The sequence below is a fragment of the Caretta caretta genome, chromosome 1, assembly GCF_965140235.1.
Source record: "Caretta caretta isolate rCarCar2 chromosome 1, rCarCar1.hap1, whole genome shotgun sequence".
Classification (NCBI taxonomy): Eukaryota; Metazoa; Chordata; order Testudines; family Cheloniidae; genus Caretta; species Caretta caretta.
Genome location: NC_134206.1, coordinates 267393143 through 267411454, shown reverse-complemented (window position 1 = coordinate 267411454; position 18312 = coordinate 267393143). Strand labels below are relative to the sequence as shown.

At 40.2% G+C, this 18312-nt stretch overlaps 1 protein-coding gene across 2 annotated transcripts in view; it reads left to right on the top strand.

Annotated features, from left to right (window-relative positions):
* SCYL2 (SCY1 like pseudokinase 2) overlaps window positions 1–18312 on the top strand; it is a 53276-nt gene that overhangs the window by 772 nt on the left and 34192 nt on the right. For both annotated transcript variants that reach the window (XM_048835470.2, XM_048835469.2), the window contains exons 2-3: window positions 4651–4855; window positions 16118–16275. In XM_048835470.2, coding sequence (XP_048691427.1) covers window positions 4679–4855; window positions 16118–16275 — 335 coding nt within the window. In that variant the 5' untranslated portion in view covers window positions 4651–4678. The remainder of the gene's footprint in view (window positions 1–4650; window positions 4856–16117; window positions 16276–18312) is intronic.

Sequence of the window (18312 nt, the reverse complement as noted above, 5' to 3'; positions counted from 1 at the left end):
TATCAAAAATACCCCACTGAGACCTAGTTGCTCCTGTGCTCCACTGTTGAGCTGGTGGCGAGTATTCTACTTCTTGTAAAAAGAAAAGGAGTACTTGTGGCACCTTAGAGACTAACCAATTTATTTGAGCATGAGCTTTCGTGAGCCACAGCTCACTTCATCAGATGTGTACCGTGGAAACTGCAGCAGACTTTATATACACACAGTGGTTTCAGAGTAGCAGCTGTGTTAGTCTGTATCAGCAAAAAGAAAAGGAGTACTTGTGGCACCTTAGAGACTAACCAATTTATTTGAGCATAAGCTTTCGTGAGCTGCAGCTCACTTCATCCAATGTAAGCTGTAGCTCACGAAAGCTTATGCTCAAATAAATTGGTTAGTCTTTAAGGTGCCACAAGTACTCCTTTTCTTTCTACTTTTTGTAGGGTGTGTATCTAGCCAGCTCTGTGGAATGGCACTTATGATAGGGTGGAATTAGGTCTTTCAGCTCCCTGCTCCCTTGCTCACAAGTGGAGTATCAGCCTTTTCCCGGGCGGTGTCGCAAACCAGGCAGAGCACTGATACAGCCATGGGGGATGGGTGGCGTTGGTTTCACACAAACATTCCCCCCTGTCCCCCACATGACCACAATAGAAAAGAGAATAAACTAGCTCAAAGTGATTACTCAAATGAAAACTGAGGAGGAGTTGGAGGCTTATTTGTTTTGGCTTTATTCTTATTTTCAGTATTCTTAATGTTTCCGTGTCTTGTGCCACTTATTCACGTGTTAACCTGAGCAAAATTGTAAAGCTTCAGTTCTGCAAGCTGATCTGTGTAGGCAAACACCATCACGGAGCCCCCGCTGACTATAAAGGGGTTCCATGGAAGCATAAGGGCTCCCCCACACCCACCAATCTATAGAATTGGGTCCTGTTTTTGTATAGATATTGTACTCAAATGTCAAGAAGAAGAACAGTTCTATCTTAAATATTTCTGGAGTGCCCACTCCTTGTTGCCTTGAGTATTATAGTTACTAAGATACTGCAGTTTTCTTGCTTTTTGTCTCTTCTACGTTTTAATTTAAAAGCGTAAAATACTGAATGCCTTGTGGATGCTTGACATTATTGCATCATTGTCTTGTGATTGTTTCTTTTTCTATGTATAGTAGCTCAATTTTAGACTTGAAAATACTGCTGAAGAAGCTGATGTTAACTTTCATATTTTACATACAACTGTTTTGACTAATCTGTGGTATTGAAATTGTCACTGCCCAAGTTAAATTCTTTTACGTACTTCCTCCATGTGGATTGTGTCTCTAGATATATTATTTCAACTGACATTTAATATGGTGTAATTGAAACTGGTAATAAACTATTTTTATAGAACAAAACCCATCTTAGATTTCAGTCAGATTGTCCACACAAGGATTTATAAAAATGTGTCGGCAGTATTAACAGACGTTAATTTATGAAAACAATCTGCATGCTGAGAGATAAAGTTGGCTAATTATCTCTCTCCTCTGCTGAATTAGTCAATGGTTTAACTTTGTGCAGTGCCAAGTTGGGAAGGAGCATGTTTGATCATGCATACCAGGCCTATTTGTAAATCCTCACTCTTGATGATGATTTTTTGTTAGTATCTTCCCTTACTGCCTTCTCCAATCTTTTCAATACAATTACCACATGGAACTGCCACCTCTAGCCGAGAATGCTTCCTCCAGTTTAATTGGAAGCAATTTCATTCATTCTTCCACCTCTCAACAGAGAGACTCTTCTTCAAACTTAAGCATACATAAGGAATTTGATCATGTAAAGGGGAATATGAACAGGAACTGTTTACTTCATACTTCCAGTGTAATCAGGTTTTTAAAGATGCCCCTCCCTTGTTGTGACTTCAAAGGCAAAGACTTGTGCTAGTGGGTTAATACCAGAAATAGAAACTGACTGTTCTAGTTTTATTGTCCATGCTGAATGAAATACAAAAGTAAGTAATATAAATGGCAAAAAAATAATTTAGGTCTAGTTTACTTAGTTTTAACAAGCTTGAGGTAACACTAAGTATTCGTTTAATTCCAGTGTCACAGACTTACCTTAGTCCTTTGCCCACTATGTCCATTCTGTACCCTGAGATTCTGTGTTGCACATCCTTGGGAGTTACAGTTTCTCTTTTTTGAGCCAAGACCAGTAAACGTGGAGTCCTATATGCTATCCTTCCACAGTGAGAATCCAACAGAGTGCAGCTAAAAAGTTACCAGTATAGCTCTTATGATATTGATATACTAGTGAAGGATCAAGTTCTGTGGGGTTTTGAGCAGTGCCACCCTGTTGATCCCAGCAGGGATAGAGTGTGCTCAGGACCTTGCGTGACTGGGCCCAAATTTACTTGCAAGGCATTTCAGAAATGGAGACACTTAGAAGGGATTAAACTGGAATATATTGTTTCTGCTTATCTGAATGAAATCTTCAGTTGCAGAAAAAGCAATATCAGGAAACAAATACTATATATTTTTATCTTGGTATCTGCTTGGGGCCTGATTCTGTAGTCCTTTTGCATGTGGAGCTCCCATGCAGAATGGCTGTAGAATAAGGTCCTGAAGGACTACAGATACCAGCATCTCTTTATTTCAGGCTGTCCTATGACCTATGAGGCAAGGTATTTTTCCATACTTATCAGGTAGGCAATGCTTTTCCTTAGCTTGGGGAGTTTAGATGTAAGAAATCAGTCTTTATCTTGGCTGACACAACTACAATTTGTATAACATCTTACCTTAATGCAATAACACACAAGGGGTGTGTGTGTGTGTGTGTGTATATATATATTATAATAAAGTAAATGTCTCTAACTTATTTTCACTAACCTCTCCAACAAAGCATTAACACTCTACAGTTTAATACTCTGAAATAATTGTCTTCCTCATTCCTTGGTCTCTCTATTCCTGTTCAGTAGCTAGTTGAACAGGAAACTTCTGCTGTATTGGCGTGGTTCTGTATCATGAAATTTGGTTGCTTCAGATGGAATTTATTTACCAATACTTAACTCTTCATACCTAAGTAATTAAGGCCCTGGTCCTGCAAATGCTTACACACATGCCTAACTTTATGCAGTGGGTAGTCCCACTGAAGACACGGGGGATATTCATGAGCTTAAAGTTAAATGTTTATAGGACTGGAACCTAAGTAGTTAACTCCCTTCCTTTCTACAACACGTTTCCTCCAACCAGCACAAGTAGGGTGAAGTGTTCAGCAGAAATTAAAAAACTGAAAAGGATTACAAATATAACAATTATAAATTTAGGGAGTATTGTCACCCAGGAGGTGTCGTCCCCTCCCCCCACAGTACCCTCACCCACAATTCTAACCTTTAAAAACAAATTACTTAAACTCACTTACCTGCAGGTGATCAAAATGAAATGTAACTTGCATGAAACAGCTACAATTTTTAATTTAATCCTAGTTACCTCATTCTTTGATGTTGTGTCCCCCGCTTATTTCTATCACTTGCTTTTCATAATTTTGAAAACATCTGCTATATCACCCCAAAATACCCTCTCTTCCATTTGGAAAACACAGTGGTGCTCTTTAGGATGGTGGGTGAAATGGTACTCTGAATCCATGTAAATATGTCTTAAATGTCAAAGAAGATGGTAAGAACTAAATGTACTAAACCACGCCATGAAGCTAATTGGCCCGAAGTTAATGACTTAGTTATTGTAAGAATAATATTGTGGTTACCTAGGTATGTGACCAATAAGGCTATAAATTTAAACAATACGTCTGCACACTCTTAAATATTCCGTGGTGCACTATTTTCAAGTTTGTTTCACATTTGTCTGGTGGAGAAATGAATATTTCTCCATGCCCTCTCTTTGAAACAAAGTTGGAGGCTGTCTTAATTTAGAGTTTGTTTTTGGGTGTTCTATGTATGTTAACTGTTAGTAGCCATTAATTTCTCCTTGTGTTCCATCTTCACCTCATTTCTTACTGCAGGTAGGGAACAAGACAGATATGTCTCTCTCCCAGTTTCAGTATAAGTTTCTTGTCCTATTCCTTCAATAGCACACCCAGCAGCAGAAAGATATTCATATTCATGGTTTGAGCTGCTGGATAGTAGTGTTTTCTTGGTGTCTCTGGCAGCAGTTGTTTGTAATTAACTACCTCAATTAAGTGAGGAAATAATAGTAATATATAGTACAGGTGAAAATAAACTTAATTCTAAACCAGACTCTTGCATCTCTTAAATTGCATAACCATATAGAAGCACTAATTCTAAAGGAAAGCATAGAAAAAGCATTTCCTCCACTTTCCCTGCAGGAGCTGATGGACTCATTAACACATCAGAACAGAAAGTGTTAGTAACATCTGCAGTTGGTTTAGGTAAAACACTGAATTTTGAGCGTGGGTTTTGGCAGGTACAGTGAGAGAGCGAGGGCGCATTTTTAAAATGCCTTCAGCGTAAATATACATTTATACTGTTGATGATTTGAGATCTTAGGCAGGTTTTCTCTTTTAAGAAAAAAATAAAGCTTTACTCTTCCCTTTTAAAATATAGATTTTCCATAGCTGGCTTTGTGTTCTGTGTTTTTAATAACATGCACTCATGTAAACTAACCATTTTCAGTACCTTCCGTTAACAGAAATGGAAAGAATTATGATTTTTCCCCCCTTCTGTTTGTAGGCTAACGTGATAGCATATAATTGGGACAATGGAGTCTATGCTGAATAAGTTGAAAAGTACCGTTACAAAGGTAACAGCTGATGTAACCAGTGCGGTGATGGGAAATCCTGTTACCAGGGAATTTGATGTTGGCCAACATATTGCCAGTGGTGGCAATGGGCTTGCTTGGAAGATTTTTAATGGAACTAAAAAGTCAACAAAACAGGTGAGATCTCAGGTGAAGGCTTGTGGTTACATTAAAATCATACTTGAGGAATAACAACAATTGCATCTTTTGTTAGGAACGGTTTAGAAGAACATTTTGTTCAGTAAACTGTTGCTAGCTTTACAATTTGTGAAGTCAAACGAAGACCGAAAAGGTAGCCAAATGTGTTAATTGATTTAAGGTTCCCACTGCTCATTTCATCACAACAGACAGACACAGTTTAGTTTCTGGGTCAATAGATATGCAGAAATTGAGCAGTAAGAAATGTTAGGTATGAGCTATGTTGACCAAAGGTATGTGGGGGTGGCCTCATGCTAACTGCCTTCACCATGCCTGTTTCAGGTCATTGCTGTTAACCCCTCATTCTCATAAACACTACATTCACTCAGGGGCGGCAGGATTGTCTAATTTTTGGTGGTGCCCAGAATGAGAGCAAGTCCCACCACACCCCCACAGCTGCCTTGTAAGCCGACAGGTATTTTTTTAAACAATGTAAAAATGGCCTGGAACAGGAAGCGTTTAACAGTTTCCCTATATTGCACAATATCACTATTGTAAGAAAAAATTATTAAACTAAGAATATCAACTTTATTAATACTCTTTTGAATACAGAAATAGCCAAGCACTTTTGGATCAATAACCCTCAAAATACAATTACAGTGCTTAATAGACGGGATAACTGTTCTATTCCTTTAAATTGCAATGGATGCGGCTGTGGGGGCATGGGGAAAGGTGGTGTGCTGTGGGGGCATAAGCTATGGCACCATGGGTATCTTTAACCTGGTTAATCGGCTTAATTCCCTGTGGAGTGGCTTAGGTACATTTTTCAAGTCTTGATTGGGTGTTCTCACAGTAGAGTCTGCATGATTTGGCTCCAAACGTGGTAAAGCAAACCCTGACTAATGTTTCTGCAAACTGTTTTGCCACTAATATGGCTAAAAGTACACTGCCAGTTCCATGTTACAAGGGGTCAGCATTTTATTGCGTGATGATTAGTTGTATTTGAATAATAGTGACATGATTATCATTAGTCCATATTTTAGCCAGTCATCATGTCAGCATTCAATCTGATGCTGCAAAACAAAACTAATCAGTGTGGTAAGTACTTTGTGTGTGAAATGGCTTCCAACAATTATTTAAATATAAGAATCATTTATTGAAGGATGTCTTTTTCCAGATGTTTGTGAGGAGTTACACTCTTTGGTAGACTCCTTCAGAACATTGCTAAGATATACAACGAAGTGCAAGATATATTGTGGTTATTAAATTTCATGCTATCTGTTCATTCGTAACTTACTGTATTCCTTTGTTCTGCCAGTCCACCCTTCTGGTAACTTGTGAGTGGCTGTTTGTCATCTGTGCCAGTGACATCACTAACTTCCCCAAAATGATACATGAGTGTCCTGTGTTTCAAATACTGCTGACAAAAAAATTTGGAGCTATTCCTTTCTTTCCACCACAAATAGGTATTCAGTATTCAAATATAGAGTCTTTGGCCATCTGGCTACAGATTCACTTTGTGGCAATATACATAGTTTAGAACCCTTTGCACAGAACTCTTGAGTTTTCATATGGGAGAAGCAGAACTGATCATGTCTCTTGTTCCCTGGATAAGTGGAAGTAAGGTATATTGTGGAAGTGGGTGAGATAGAATTATGCTTTGAACTGTGTTGGCCTACCTCAGCTCTCAGTTTAAGTTAGTTTCTAAGTACTGAGCACTCTTGAAAATCTCATCACTGGAGTCTGGAAGGTGAATGCTTTTAGAAATGGTATTGTGGCACTCTAAGTGGAGGAAACTTATTGCTGCCCTCCTGGATCTGCTGTCTGTCCTGATTTACAAGGATGTTCATATTTTAATATTTGATTATCAGGTTTTTGCTTGCTTGCTGTCTGGTTTACACAAATAAATATGTGAGATAATATATGTATGCATGTGTGAATATTTGTGTATATGTATTATGAATCGTCCTATGTAGCACTGTGTGTGTATACGCACGCACACACATATATAAAAAATTATTTAGGCCCCAGAAATTTTTTTGGTCAGCCCATCTTAGGATTTGTTGTTTGTTTACTTCATATTGCCTTGAACGTCCTTTATATATATATTATATATATAATTTTTTCCTGGCCTAAGGAAGCGCTAGTTCCCTCCCCTCTTCTTAAAATGCAGTCAGGAAGGCACAGATAGGGATGGGGGCACTTGAGAGAACTTTCTTACCAAACCACCTCCTCCATCTCAAGGGTTAGCAAAATGTGTAAGGAGATGATCATCTGGGCACTAGGATCCCTGCTACACCTAGTTTCTGTTCCTCATTCAGAGAATCAGTTAACTCACACAATGTTGTTGGAATCTTTAGTTTAAAAAAAAAAGTCAAGTAAGGAAGGGAGATTAGTTTCAAAATAATCACAGTTAATGAGGCTATTACTAAAACAACATGCAAGGAAATGTAATTTAAAAAAGACTCCAATTTTAAAAGACTTGTGAAAGAATAGGAAGATGGGGCATCTCTTTTGGGGGAAAAAACAGATGATTATTGGAATGCTAACCTGTGTCTTAAATAGAGAATTCTCTTTAATTGAGGTTCCAGAAAATCTTAGTAGCACATCATGTAGTCAAATGCTCGGTACGTGTTCAATTATTGAATTGAATGATTTGCCAAAGTATATCTATTACACCCCCTCAAAAAAGTACATTGATTAAAAGAATATTAGTAAAGTTGCAAAGTCAAGCATTTAAAAGTTAGGAAATGCCAGAATTAAGGTTGCCTGTGCAACGGAAATCTGGTCACCTTGTGCGTGTACATTGTGATACATTCTTTAATTACATGATGGCATACTATTTTTTCTCACAAGACCGCTGCCTCATTCAGTGCATAGGATGGACAGTTCTGATTTAATGAGTAGATAATCAATATTTTTTTCTCCTCATTGTTCAATGTGTAGCCCTAACCCTTATTTACTGCATGCTATTCAAACCTTTCTCTGAAGACAGAATTATTAATTTCCTTATAGACCTCTTTGGCACTCAGCACTATCATAGCTGAGTCTTTCATAAAGAGTAAGGAGTTTATTTTCACAACACCCCTCTCAGACGAGGCTGTAAATTATCACCATTTACAGATGGAGAACTGAGACACCGTGAGATTAAGGTCAAAAGTATCCACTAATTTTGGGTGCCCAATTTGAGGCACCTAGAATCTGATTTTTTTTTCCAGTCTTTAGCATTATATAGCATGTTATGTTCAAAGCACAGTCCCACCAACTTAAATTGTGTCAAGTGCTCAACACTTCTGCTGTTAGATTCTTGGGTGTCAACTCAAACATTGAGAAAATGAAACACACAATTAGTGCCCACCAGTGAAAAGTTTGGATTAAGTGACATGCACAACAATGTATAGGAACTCTGTGGCAAAGTCAGGGGTAGAATAACATTCTCTAGGGCAGCATTCAACTGCCCTAACAGTGAGACCATCTTTTCTCTTCGTGCAATCCCTTGTGTCATTCTCTACGTACCTTCCAACTTTCAGAACAAATGAAGCAAGGGTCCCACAGTCAAGGCTCCTTCACTGCACAGCCTTGATCCATCCTCAGAGCTGGTCCATCCTGTACACTGAGTGAGGCAGGGGCCCTATGGAGGGTGGGGGGGGGGGGGGAAGGGGCAGCGGAAGCATGTGATCGTGTAATTACAGACTATCATGCATAAATGTGGGGGTGGGGGCAAATTAGAAGCACTTTACCTTCATAGGCAGTCTTAATTCTGGCATTTCCTAACTTTTGAATGGTTGACTTTGAAACCTTAATTTAGTGTTTAATGTTTAATTTTCAAGGTTTTTAAAAAAACGAACTGAAAGAACAAATTCAGTCACGTGGAATCATATTGACACTCATGTGGGTCGTCAGAAGGGTTGGGACCTTTAGCTCCACCACACCGACCACTGCCACTTGAGCAAAGAGAGTAATTTATAGCAGTAGTAGGTTACTGCTGGGGGAATTCTGTGCCAAAAAATTAAAAATTCTGCGCACAATAATTTATAATTCTGCATATTTTATTTGTCAAAAGAACGCAAAATAAACATGCCAGTTTCAATTATTTTGGTAATTTATTTCAAAATACCTGTCAGCAAGTATGTCTGTAGCAATACAGACAATAAAAAAGATTCAGGAAACGTTTTTTGACAAATAGATTCTTTACTAGGCATATTAATAAAGAACTTTGAGTAATAATTCTTTAAACTACAATACAGAAATGTATTTCCTGCACCCCTCAGAAGCAGTGCAAAGGCTTGGGGGAGTCCGGGGTAATGGAGGAGCGGAGGGAGAGGGAAGTAATTGCTGGGAAGGAGCCTGAATGTGAACTGGGAGGGTTGTTGTGTGTGGATGGGAGAAGTATGGAACTGTTTGGGGTTTTTTTTGTTGTTTTTTGGAGCAGGGGGGAATGAAGGGATTGATAGGGTGCCTTCCCCATGCAGTCCCTGGCTGACCCCAGCCTCTCTGCATCAGGCACATCTGCCACTGTCCCCATGTGTCCGTCCCCCCCACACTTAGCCAGCCCCTTCCCCCATCCCCATGTGGCCCTGCACCCTCACTCAAGCACCTCCTCCCCCTTCCCTTTGTGTCCCTGCACCCTCACTCCCATTAATCCCCCGCCCCCCCCGTAGCCCCATGTACCCCACATATCTCATGCCTTTTGACCTGGCCCCATGGGAACAGTGCTGTGAGGAACGCAGACTTTTCTCTTCCCTATTCACAGCTCGGGCTGCTCCCGCCTGGGATCGGCTGCTCTCTCTTCTGACACCACAGCGGTCCCTGGTCAGTGAAAGGCATAACTGCAGCACTTCTCATCAAAATGCATTATCTGCTGAGGAAAAAAAATTCTGTGTGGCACATGAATTCTGCACATGCGCAATGGCACAGAATTCCCCTAGGAGTAAGTAGGTGGTCGATCTCTCCTCTGTGTGAATGAACCTCTAGGGCCTCTGTGTGAATGAACCTCTAGGGCAGGGGTCCTCAACCGTTATCTTTCTGAGGCCCCCTAACTTGCTATAAAACCTCCACGGCCCATTGGTGTCACAACAGCTGATTTTCTGCATATAAAAGCCAGGGCCAGTGTTAGGGGGTAGCAAACAGGCCAGTTGCTTGGGGCTCCATGCCACAGGCTTCAGCCCCACATGGTGGGGCTCAGGGCCTCAGGCTTCAGTCCCATTCAGTGGGGCTTCGGCTTTCTGCCCTGGTCCCTAATGAGTCTCATGCTGCCCCTGCTTGACAGACCCCCTGTAACCTGCTTGTGGCCCCGCGGGCAGGCCCCAGACCCCTTGTTGAGAACCACTTCTCTAGAGGGGGATAGAACACTTTGCCATTGGATTTCACACGCAAAAGAGAATGGTAAGACTTAAGTTTCATTCCAGGCTTTGGAGGAAGGGTGTGTGCTCCAGTGGGCACAGATTCTTCTGTCCAGTCCTCTCAAGTGTCATCTCTTTTGCCCCATCCCTTCCAACCTGTCCATGTCCCATTCCTGTTCCTGTCCCACACCAGGCTCTTCTTCCCTGTCTCATTCTCTTCACTGAGCCAGTCCCACTTTCTACAGGCTTCTCATCCCTACTCCAGTTGTCTTGCCCCATCAATCCCTAGTTTCACCCTTCTGGACTCCTCCTCCCAGTTCCAGTCACATTGCCCACCCAGTCCTAATTTCCCCTCCTCCCGGCTCTCCATCTGATCTATCTCCCCAGTCAGTTGCTCTCTCCCCAAGTTCCCTATCCCCTCTGGCTTCCAGTCCGTTTTCCACCCTGGGCTCCTCATCCACTCTCGGCATTTATCCACCCATATCTTTGTCCTAGTCTACTTGTCGAGCCTGTTTAAGCTCCTCTCAGTAGGGTTCTAGTCCCAATCTACCGTCTCCATCAACCCCCTGACCCCCCCGGCCTTATCCCAGTCTACTCTGTAGGTCCTGTTCTTGTAATCTCTGCATCTAAATCAAGCAGCTTCCTCTTCCACAGTGCCTGGGCCAAGGAGGGGAATCCTTAAGAGCACAGGAGAGAGAGGCTTCCTGCTCTGTTCTGGTGCCTGTGCCTGGACCTAAACTTGGACCCAGCAGGGTCTGCAGCTGTCCAGAGCTATAATTACAGGGAGAATCTTATGTTCTTACCCAGATTATTGGTGCATTTGGCACACAATCCTAAATTTTCTTTTCCTTCCTTCCCTCAAAATATTTTCAGGTCACTTATGGGGTTTTACTAACATGTCTGTGCGAAGAGAAGTGTGTTCTCTTCAGCAAAATATTTTTGCCTAACATTTCCTCTTCTCTACTAGAATATCTGGGGATTGACTTTGCTTGCATCATCGTGCTAATGCTGATACATTGTCTTCAAAAATCAATTTCCATTATGAAATTTAAAGAACTCTGGACAAAGAGTGTCTCATTTTAAATAAATAATAAAAACAAATTTAGCACTTTAATGTGCATCCAGACACAAAGAAAGTGCTGCTCGTGCAGTCTGCAATTAATGTGGTTGTACACCACTTTGTGTAAGAAGGGGCTAGATTAGAATACAAATTTAAAGCAAAATACCATAAAGATTTTTTTTCTCTTTGGTTCATGAATCTTTAAAATATTTTTAAACATTTGCCTCCATGCTATGGTAGAAACAACAGTTACAGATCTAAAACTATTAGTTTTATTATTGTAAAGAAACTTTCTTATTGGTTTGGGAGAGAACTCCTCGGTATGTGAATTTGGTTTTTTTATGTCCTTGTAAAATCCTATAAAGATACATGTTTTCTATAGAGTTTCAGCAAAGAAATTACGTAAGATTGCAACAAGTATTGACTTATTTTGGCAGTCAGAGAATACCCAAAATATTATGGACAATTCCTTCTGTACCTTTTAAAACACATTTGTTACTACAAAATATTAATGCTCAGATAATGTTAGAGGCATCATTAAATGGGCAAAAAAACAACAACCCAGAAATGTACTGGTTTGTGTGGAGATCCAGGTGTCAATCAGTAGTCTTCTTATATATGTTCACACTTTGCTGTGTGCTGGAAAATGGCACACATCTATTTAGTTTTTTACTTATATTTAATAATATTGAGTAAAAATCAACATACAAGAAAAAGCAAATATTAACACTAGTATTTACAATTTGTTAAAGTGAAGTCCTCAACAAACACCTTGAACAATTTTAAAGACAATTACTTGTCAAATTTCAGTGAAATCTTCCAGAAGAAGAGTTTCTGGCATAGAAGCTGAATTTTTATGAAGCAGTTATACAGCAACCAAAAAAAGACCCTCAGAAATTATTATTTTAATGTGTTGTACTGGGTTTCTTTCTATATACTGCTTGTCTCTTAAAAAAATTAAGTTATTGTGCAACTACCCTGGGAGATTTAACTTGAAATGACCTTTATAAAATATTTGGCAACTACATTATAGCGTTTCTGTGGGGACTTAAAACATATCCATCTTATATTGTATGTTGTTTTTGCCGTTGCTGCAATACTTCTAGCCTGCAGGCTGCTTTATTACTTCTAATATTGTTATAAGAATAAAAGACAGATTGACAGTAAATTCTTTAATGTCTCTTTTTCTCTGGTAGGCTCTCTGGTAAAAGTTGGTTATCTTCCTGGATTATCATCCCCTTTGTTGGTTTATTTTGTCTCCTTTCTTTAAATATCCTTTCCCAAACACCTAAACTGATTACTTTCTCTCTAATGGCTTGCATTCTGGATTAGACAGACATCTTAGTTACTTATTCCAGGCCCATCATTTAAGTATCTGAACTCCTTGGGAACTTCTGAAGCAATTTGTTTTCCCCACTCTGGCCTCTTTTTTGTTGTTGGTTGGAAAGAAGGTTGGCATTGGTTTTTAACTCTGCCATAATCACTGAAGTTTTTGTGAATTACATAATTTTAGATTAGAGAGAGGCATCTTCTTTTAAGGAATACATTCATCCCTGTGTTATGATATCTATTATTTAGACATATACTTGACATAACTTGAATTTCCTGTTGCTTATATTATCTCATTTAATTTTTGATAACCAACTGAAGTCTTCCATTCACCTTTGCTCAATGCAGAAATTCTTATAACAGGAAGAAAAAAGTAGTAATCAAAGAATTGTATTTTTATTTGGGGCCTAGACTGACCATTTAAATATACATAAAAATTCAGTTTATAATTTCTTTTGTGATTAGCCAATGTTATCCCAATGTCTGACTAGATTTCAATGAAGTCTGTTACATTTTGCTTACCTATATGTTTCTTTAATTGTATAACTGTATAAAATATACCATTCACTTCCTCTCCCTAAACTATTGTATAGCAATCATGGTCCCTTTCCAATGGTTATTGCATTTTGGTAGTGGATGAAATTGTCTCTGAATGTATATAGGATATAATCCTTTAAATTAGGCACTTTACAAATACTGTATATAAGATAATAGGCATCTGTTGATTTATAACTTAATTTTGAGTCCGCAAAAAGGACTATATGAATAATTTGCTATTCTAATTCCCGATCTACCAGCTGCCCACATACCCTTACCCGTCTCATCACTTACACATTGTTCTTCTTAATACAACCTGTCCATATTTTATATTTACATACAGATATAGTTATAGTGCAACATATACAACTGGAAAAAAAAAAAACCTAAATTCTGAGCTCAGTTAGACTGGACAGTTGCTCGGTAACTGAACCTGTACTGTGTGATGATTGGAGGTCAGGAGGCTCTATAAGTCACATCTCTGTGTATCTATGTTCTCACTGATATATCTTGAAGTAAAATAACTACCGTATTTTATATAACAAAGTCCCACAGAGTTTAAAGCTTCGTCTGAGTAGCCTATTATAAAATGCAATAAATAAAATAATAAATAAAGTTCACCATTACACATTTTTCCCCATGCACCCCCACAGAGATGTCTCATGTACTCCAGAGGTATGCATACCACAGTTTGGGAACCCCTGGTTTAGAGCAATGGTCTCCAAACTGGGGTGCGCGAGATGATCCCAGGGGGTGCGCGGCAGGAGTAACGTCGCCGGTTGGCACTCCGCCGTTTTTTTTCTTCGGCAGCAGCTCTGCATGTCTACAGCTGGTGTTCCCCTCCAGCAGCCTGCCTGCAGCAGGTCTTCTGTTCTTCTTCCGTTGGCGGGGCATCTGCGGCAGGTCACCCTGCAGGTGTGCGAGCCAAAAAGTTTGGAGACCACTGATTAGAGGAATGTCTTGTACTGCTTTTGCGAAGGGGTTAAGTGCTTTGATCAGCTATGAGAAACTCAAGTGTCTTTGGTCTCCATTCTGAATGACATTGAGCTACTGAACTGTATTCCAGAAAAGAACACGGTTTGTTTTCTGTCCCTTTGCTGTGAGGTAAAAAGATGAGGGGCAGTCAGAAAATAACTAAGGTCTTTTCTACAGATCTCAGAGTAACAGCCATGTTAGTCTGTATTCGCAAAAAGAAAAGGAGTACTTGTGGCACCTTAGAGACTAACCAATTTATTTGAGCATGAGCTTTCGTGAGCTACAGCTCACTTCATCGGATGCATACTGTATGCATCCGATGAAGTGAGCTGAAGCTCATGAAAGCTCATGCTCAAATAAATTGGTTAGTCTCTAAGGTGCCACAAGTACTCCTTTTCTTTCTACAGATCTGTGTGCAAACTCTTCTGGTGGTATCTGCCATTTAGGCAGAGCTTGGGTGTGTTTACTGCTCCTTCTGACACACTGATTATAACCATGTAAGCTGTATGTACGCTGCAGTTTCTGCTATTGTTACTGTAGTAAAACAAATTATACTGTAGCAGGCTGACACGCTGAATATGCATATTCATTAAAATAGCACTTGTACCCAAATTTACACCAACAGTTGCCTCCTTGTCTTATCTTTGGGCTGAAACCTAGCATTTTGGATACAAATTAATATTGGTAAATAATATAAATTCTAGTTTTATATTAGTTTATATTTTATGAACATATTTCCTTCTGTACAAGGAGCAGACATTTATAGAATAAAAATTCATTAATTGAACTTCTGTTTGGATATTGGGAGTCAGGAAGCAACGGATAAGGGTTAATTATCCCCCTCACCTCTTAATTGCATCACAACTGGAAGCAAGGTCCAGGCCATGTGATAACACAAGAAAAGTTCCAGAGATAATGTGCTCTCCTCCTTATTTCCCCTTAATATTCTTAGCAAAAATCCTAATTTATCAAACTCCTTACTTTTTTGTTGAATATGACCTACCAAATTAGGTAGTCCTCCCCCAAATTAATTTTTAAGAGACAGCAAAACATTCTGAAATCAGTAGAACTTGCATTTTCTCGTCTGAGTAATTTTTTTTAAAAAAGTTGAGTAAAAGAAAACGCTAAGGAAAATACTGTTTAGGGAAATAATTTATTCTTTCCATTCTCTACAATGTGCTCAAGAAAAAATACAAATGTCAATCCTAACAAAGCATCATTCCAACAAATAAAGTAAGTGTATTCTCAAACTATTTAAATTGCCAATACCTGAGCTGATTTTGAGGTGCTGAGTATCCAAAACTCCCATTTATTTAAGAGCAGGCCTGCTGCTGTCTTCAGATGTGCTGCTTAGTCATTGCATAAGTAGCACTGGTACCATTAACCATAGGTGCCGAGTTTCTAATCTGCCAGGAGGTGCTCCCCCAGGCTCTGCCCAGGCCCCGCGCCCACTCCACTCCTTCCCCCAATGCCCCACCCTGCTTCTATCCACCCCCGCCCTGCCTCTTCCTGCTCAGTTCCGCCCCGAGCACGCTGCGCCCTCTCTCCTTCCCCCTCCCACCCAGTGCCTCCTGACGCCACGAAACAGCTGATCTGCAAGAGGCATAGGGAGGGGAAGCCGCTGATCTGTGGCGCTTCAGATGGTTGGGAGGTGCTGGGGGAGTGGAAGGCTCTGATATGGGGGCTGTCGGTGGGTGCTCAGCACTCACCATTTTTTTTTTTTCCTGTGGGCGCTCCAGTCCCGGAGCTCCCACGGAGTCGGCGCCTATGCCATTAACACAAGCTTGTGCTAATAGTCAATTCATTATTTTTTATCAAGTATGTAGCAGTAGTTTATTGGCTCAGGAGAAATATATTTTTGAATTGAAATAAAAAAAAATCATGTTGATAGTAACTGAAATAAGTTAGTATCGCATTTGGCTATGGATGTATAATGAACTGCTTTCTGCTTTGGTGGATCATATTGTATTAACTTTACTGTGTGGCTTAGGTAATACTGACTGAGTTGCTTATTTTTAGGAACTTGCTGTTTTCGTCTTTGATAAAAAGTTAATAGACAAATATCAGAAATTTGAAAAGGATCAGATTATTGATTCTTTAAAGCGAGGAGTTCAACAACTAACAAGGCTTCGACACCCTCGACTAGTTACTGTTCAACATCCATTAGAAGAATCCAGGTAAATTTTAGTAAAATTGTAAGTATTAATTTTTTGCTGGACGTAGAGGTCTGGGGCATTTGGAAAAATGTACAGAAATAATATCAAAAGATATGGATTTGGCAAATAGAGAAAATAAAATAAAAGTAGGTCATATGTCACCATGTTCTTGTTGCACTGTTGCCCAAAGAGTCACTTTTTCTGATATATTCAGAGATATTAAAGGTACAGTATGTACTGACTTCAACTGCTAAAATATTCATTAAAACAAAACTTTCTTTTGCGCAGTTATACTTCACTTTAAAGAGAGCTGAAGTCACAGTAACTGGCAAAGCAAAGAGCTTTTCTTGATTTTTGGTTTATTTTGTTTTGGATTCTACTTTGTAAAAAAGTCATGAATAATGCTATGTTTTTCCACCCTCAGTTCCCCACTCCTTTTCCACTCACTTTGCCCGAACTACAGCAGGAGACCTTGCCCATGCTTAAAAAAAGTTAAAATTATAGGTGTGTGCCAGCTTCCGGATAGTTAAGGTAGAGAAAGCTTTACGGTTTGAGGTCAATTCTTGTAAGTGATCTTGTATCTGCATAGTTACTCAGATTCCCTTGAAAGTTAGTGTATCTCATGGGGCGCTGGGGTAGGGATAGTGATATAAATTTGAGGTCATTTCACGAAAAAATTCCTGAGAGGTAGCCTCCTTTGGGGAAGCAGTATTGAAAATGTTGTTTAACAAAGTTAATCTCTACAGATAGGCTTGAGCCTAACACTCATGCACAAAACTGATTATCTTGTGTATGTGCATGATACCCAAGTGGGTTATTAGTCAGCTAGTTTTCACATGATCTGGATGGCTGAATGGGACATGCTATGGCTATTGAATATGAGCAACACCTAGGCATTTTAATCTGGAGCCTGCTCTTGCTAGAAATCTGGAAATGTAGTAGTCATGTTGCTACAATCTGCCTTTGTCAAAGAGGTCTTTTGTTATTTTGGGAAAATGTCATCTGAGTACAGCAGAAAATTCAGAAGGTGCTCAGACTATTTTTGAAAAGAAAATTAATTGTATATGCAAATGCTTGCTGGGAGGGGGAACTAGGGGGCAGAGGAATAGAGAAGGAATGGGGGAAAGGGGTTTGGGTTTGTGGTAGGGGGGATAAATTGGGGTGAGTATGAGGGGAGAGAGGTTGGGTGGTTCAGGTGAGGGGAGAGGATGGAGATGAGAGATGGAACACTGGGAAGGGTGATATGTGGGGTGGGTGTCAAGGTGAGTGGTGGGGGACGACCTGTCAGCCTCACATCCTTCTCTCGTGTGTGTGTGTGTGTGTGCGCACTGTGATCTTAAGGCAACACAAATCTAAACCTCTGAAAATCAGAAAATACAAAGTTAAGGTATATGCCATATCTTTCAGGTGATGGGAGGCTGACTTGCAGGGGAAGTAGACTGGGTGGGTCAAAGGCATAGCTGGGGAATCCTGGCTGAAGCAGTTGGGGAGTCCAGCTGGGTGGTGACGCATAGTGGCAGTATGGGTCCTGGTTTGATGTACAGCACTGGGTACATAACTCAAGGATGCATGCGCCCCTCCAGTAAGCTGCTGCCTGTCATATATATGCACCCTCAGAGGTCACCAGACAGCAGGAAGCAACATCTTACATGCTAATGGCTTCCCAAGTGCTAGTGGCTTAATGGGACAGGAATGGGAAGGTGAACTTGAAATGGCGGCCTGGGAGTACAAGAGTAGGGTTAGATGTAGGTGTATTAAATGTTGGCACAGCTTGGCAGAGCTGTGATAATGATATGAGGAAATCTGGGGTGGGAGTCATGACCTTCTGGAGGTGTGTGAATCCCTTTGCCTGACCCCTGAGTGTAATCTAAGGAAAGAGGTGCCTATGTACCCTGAGGGATCCGGTATGCCTCATTTCAGCACTTCATTGTGTAGGTTGTGTCAGTAGCAGAGCCCAGCTGTCTTCTGGCTGTGGGGATTGTCATCAGTTAGGTGGGAGATGAGTGTGGTCTGTGGTTTCAGTGACGGGTAAGAGAAAGGATAGTATTAGATGGCATC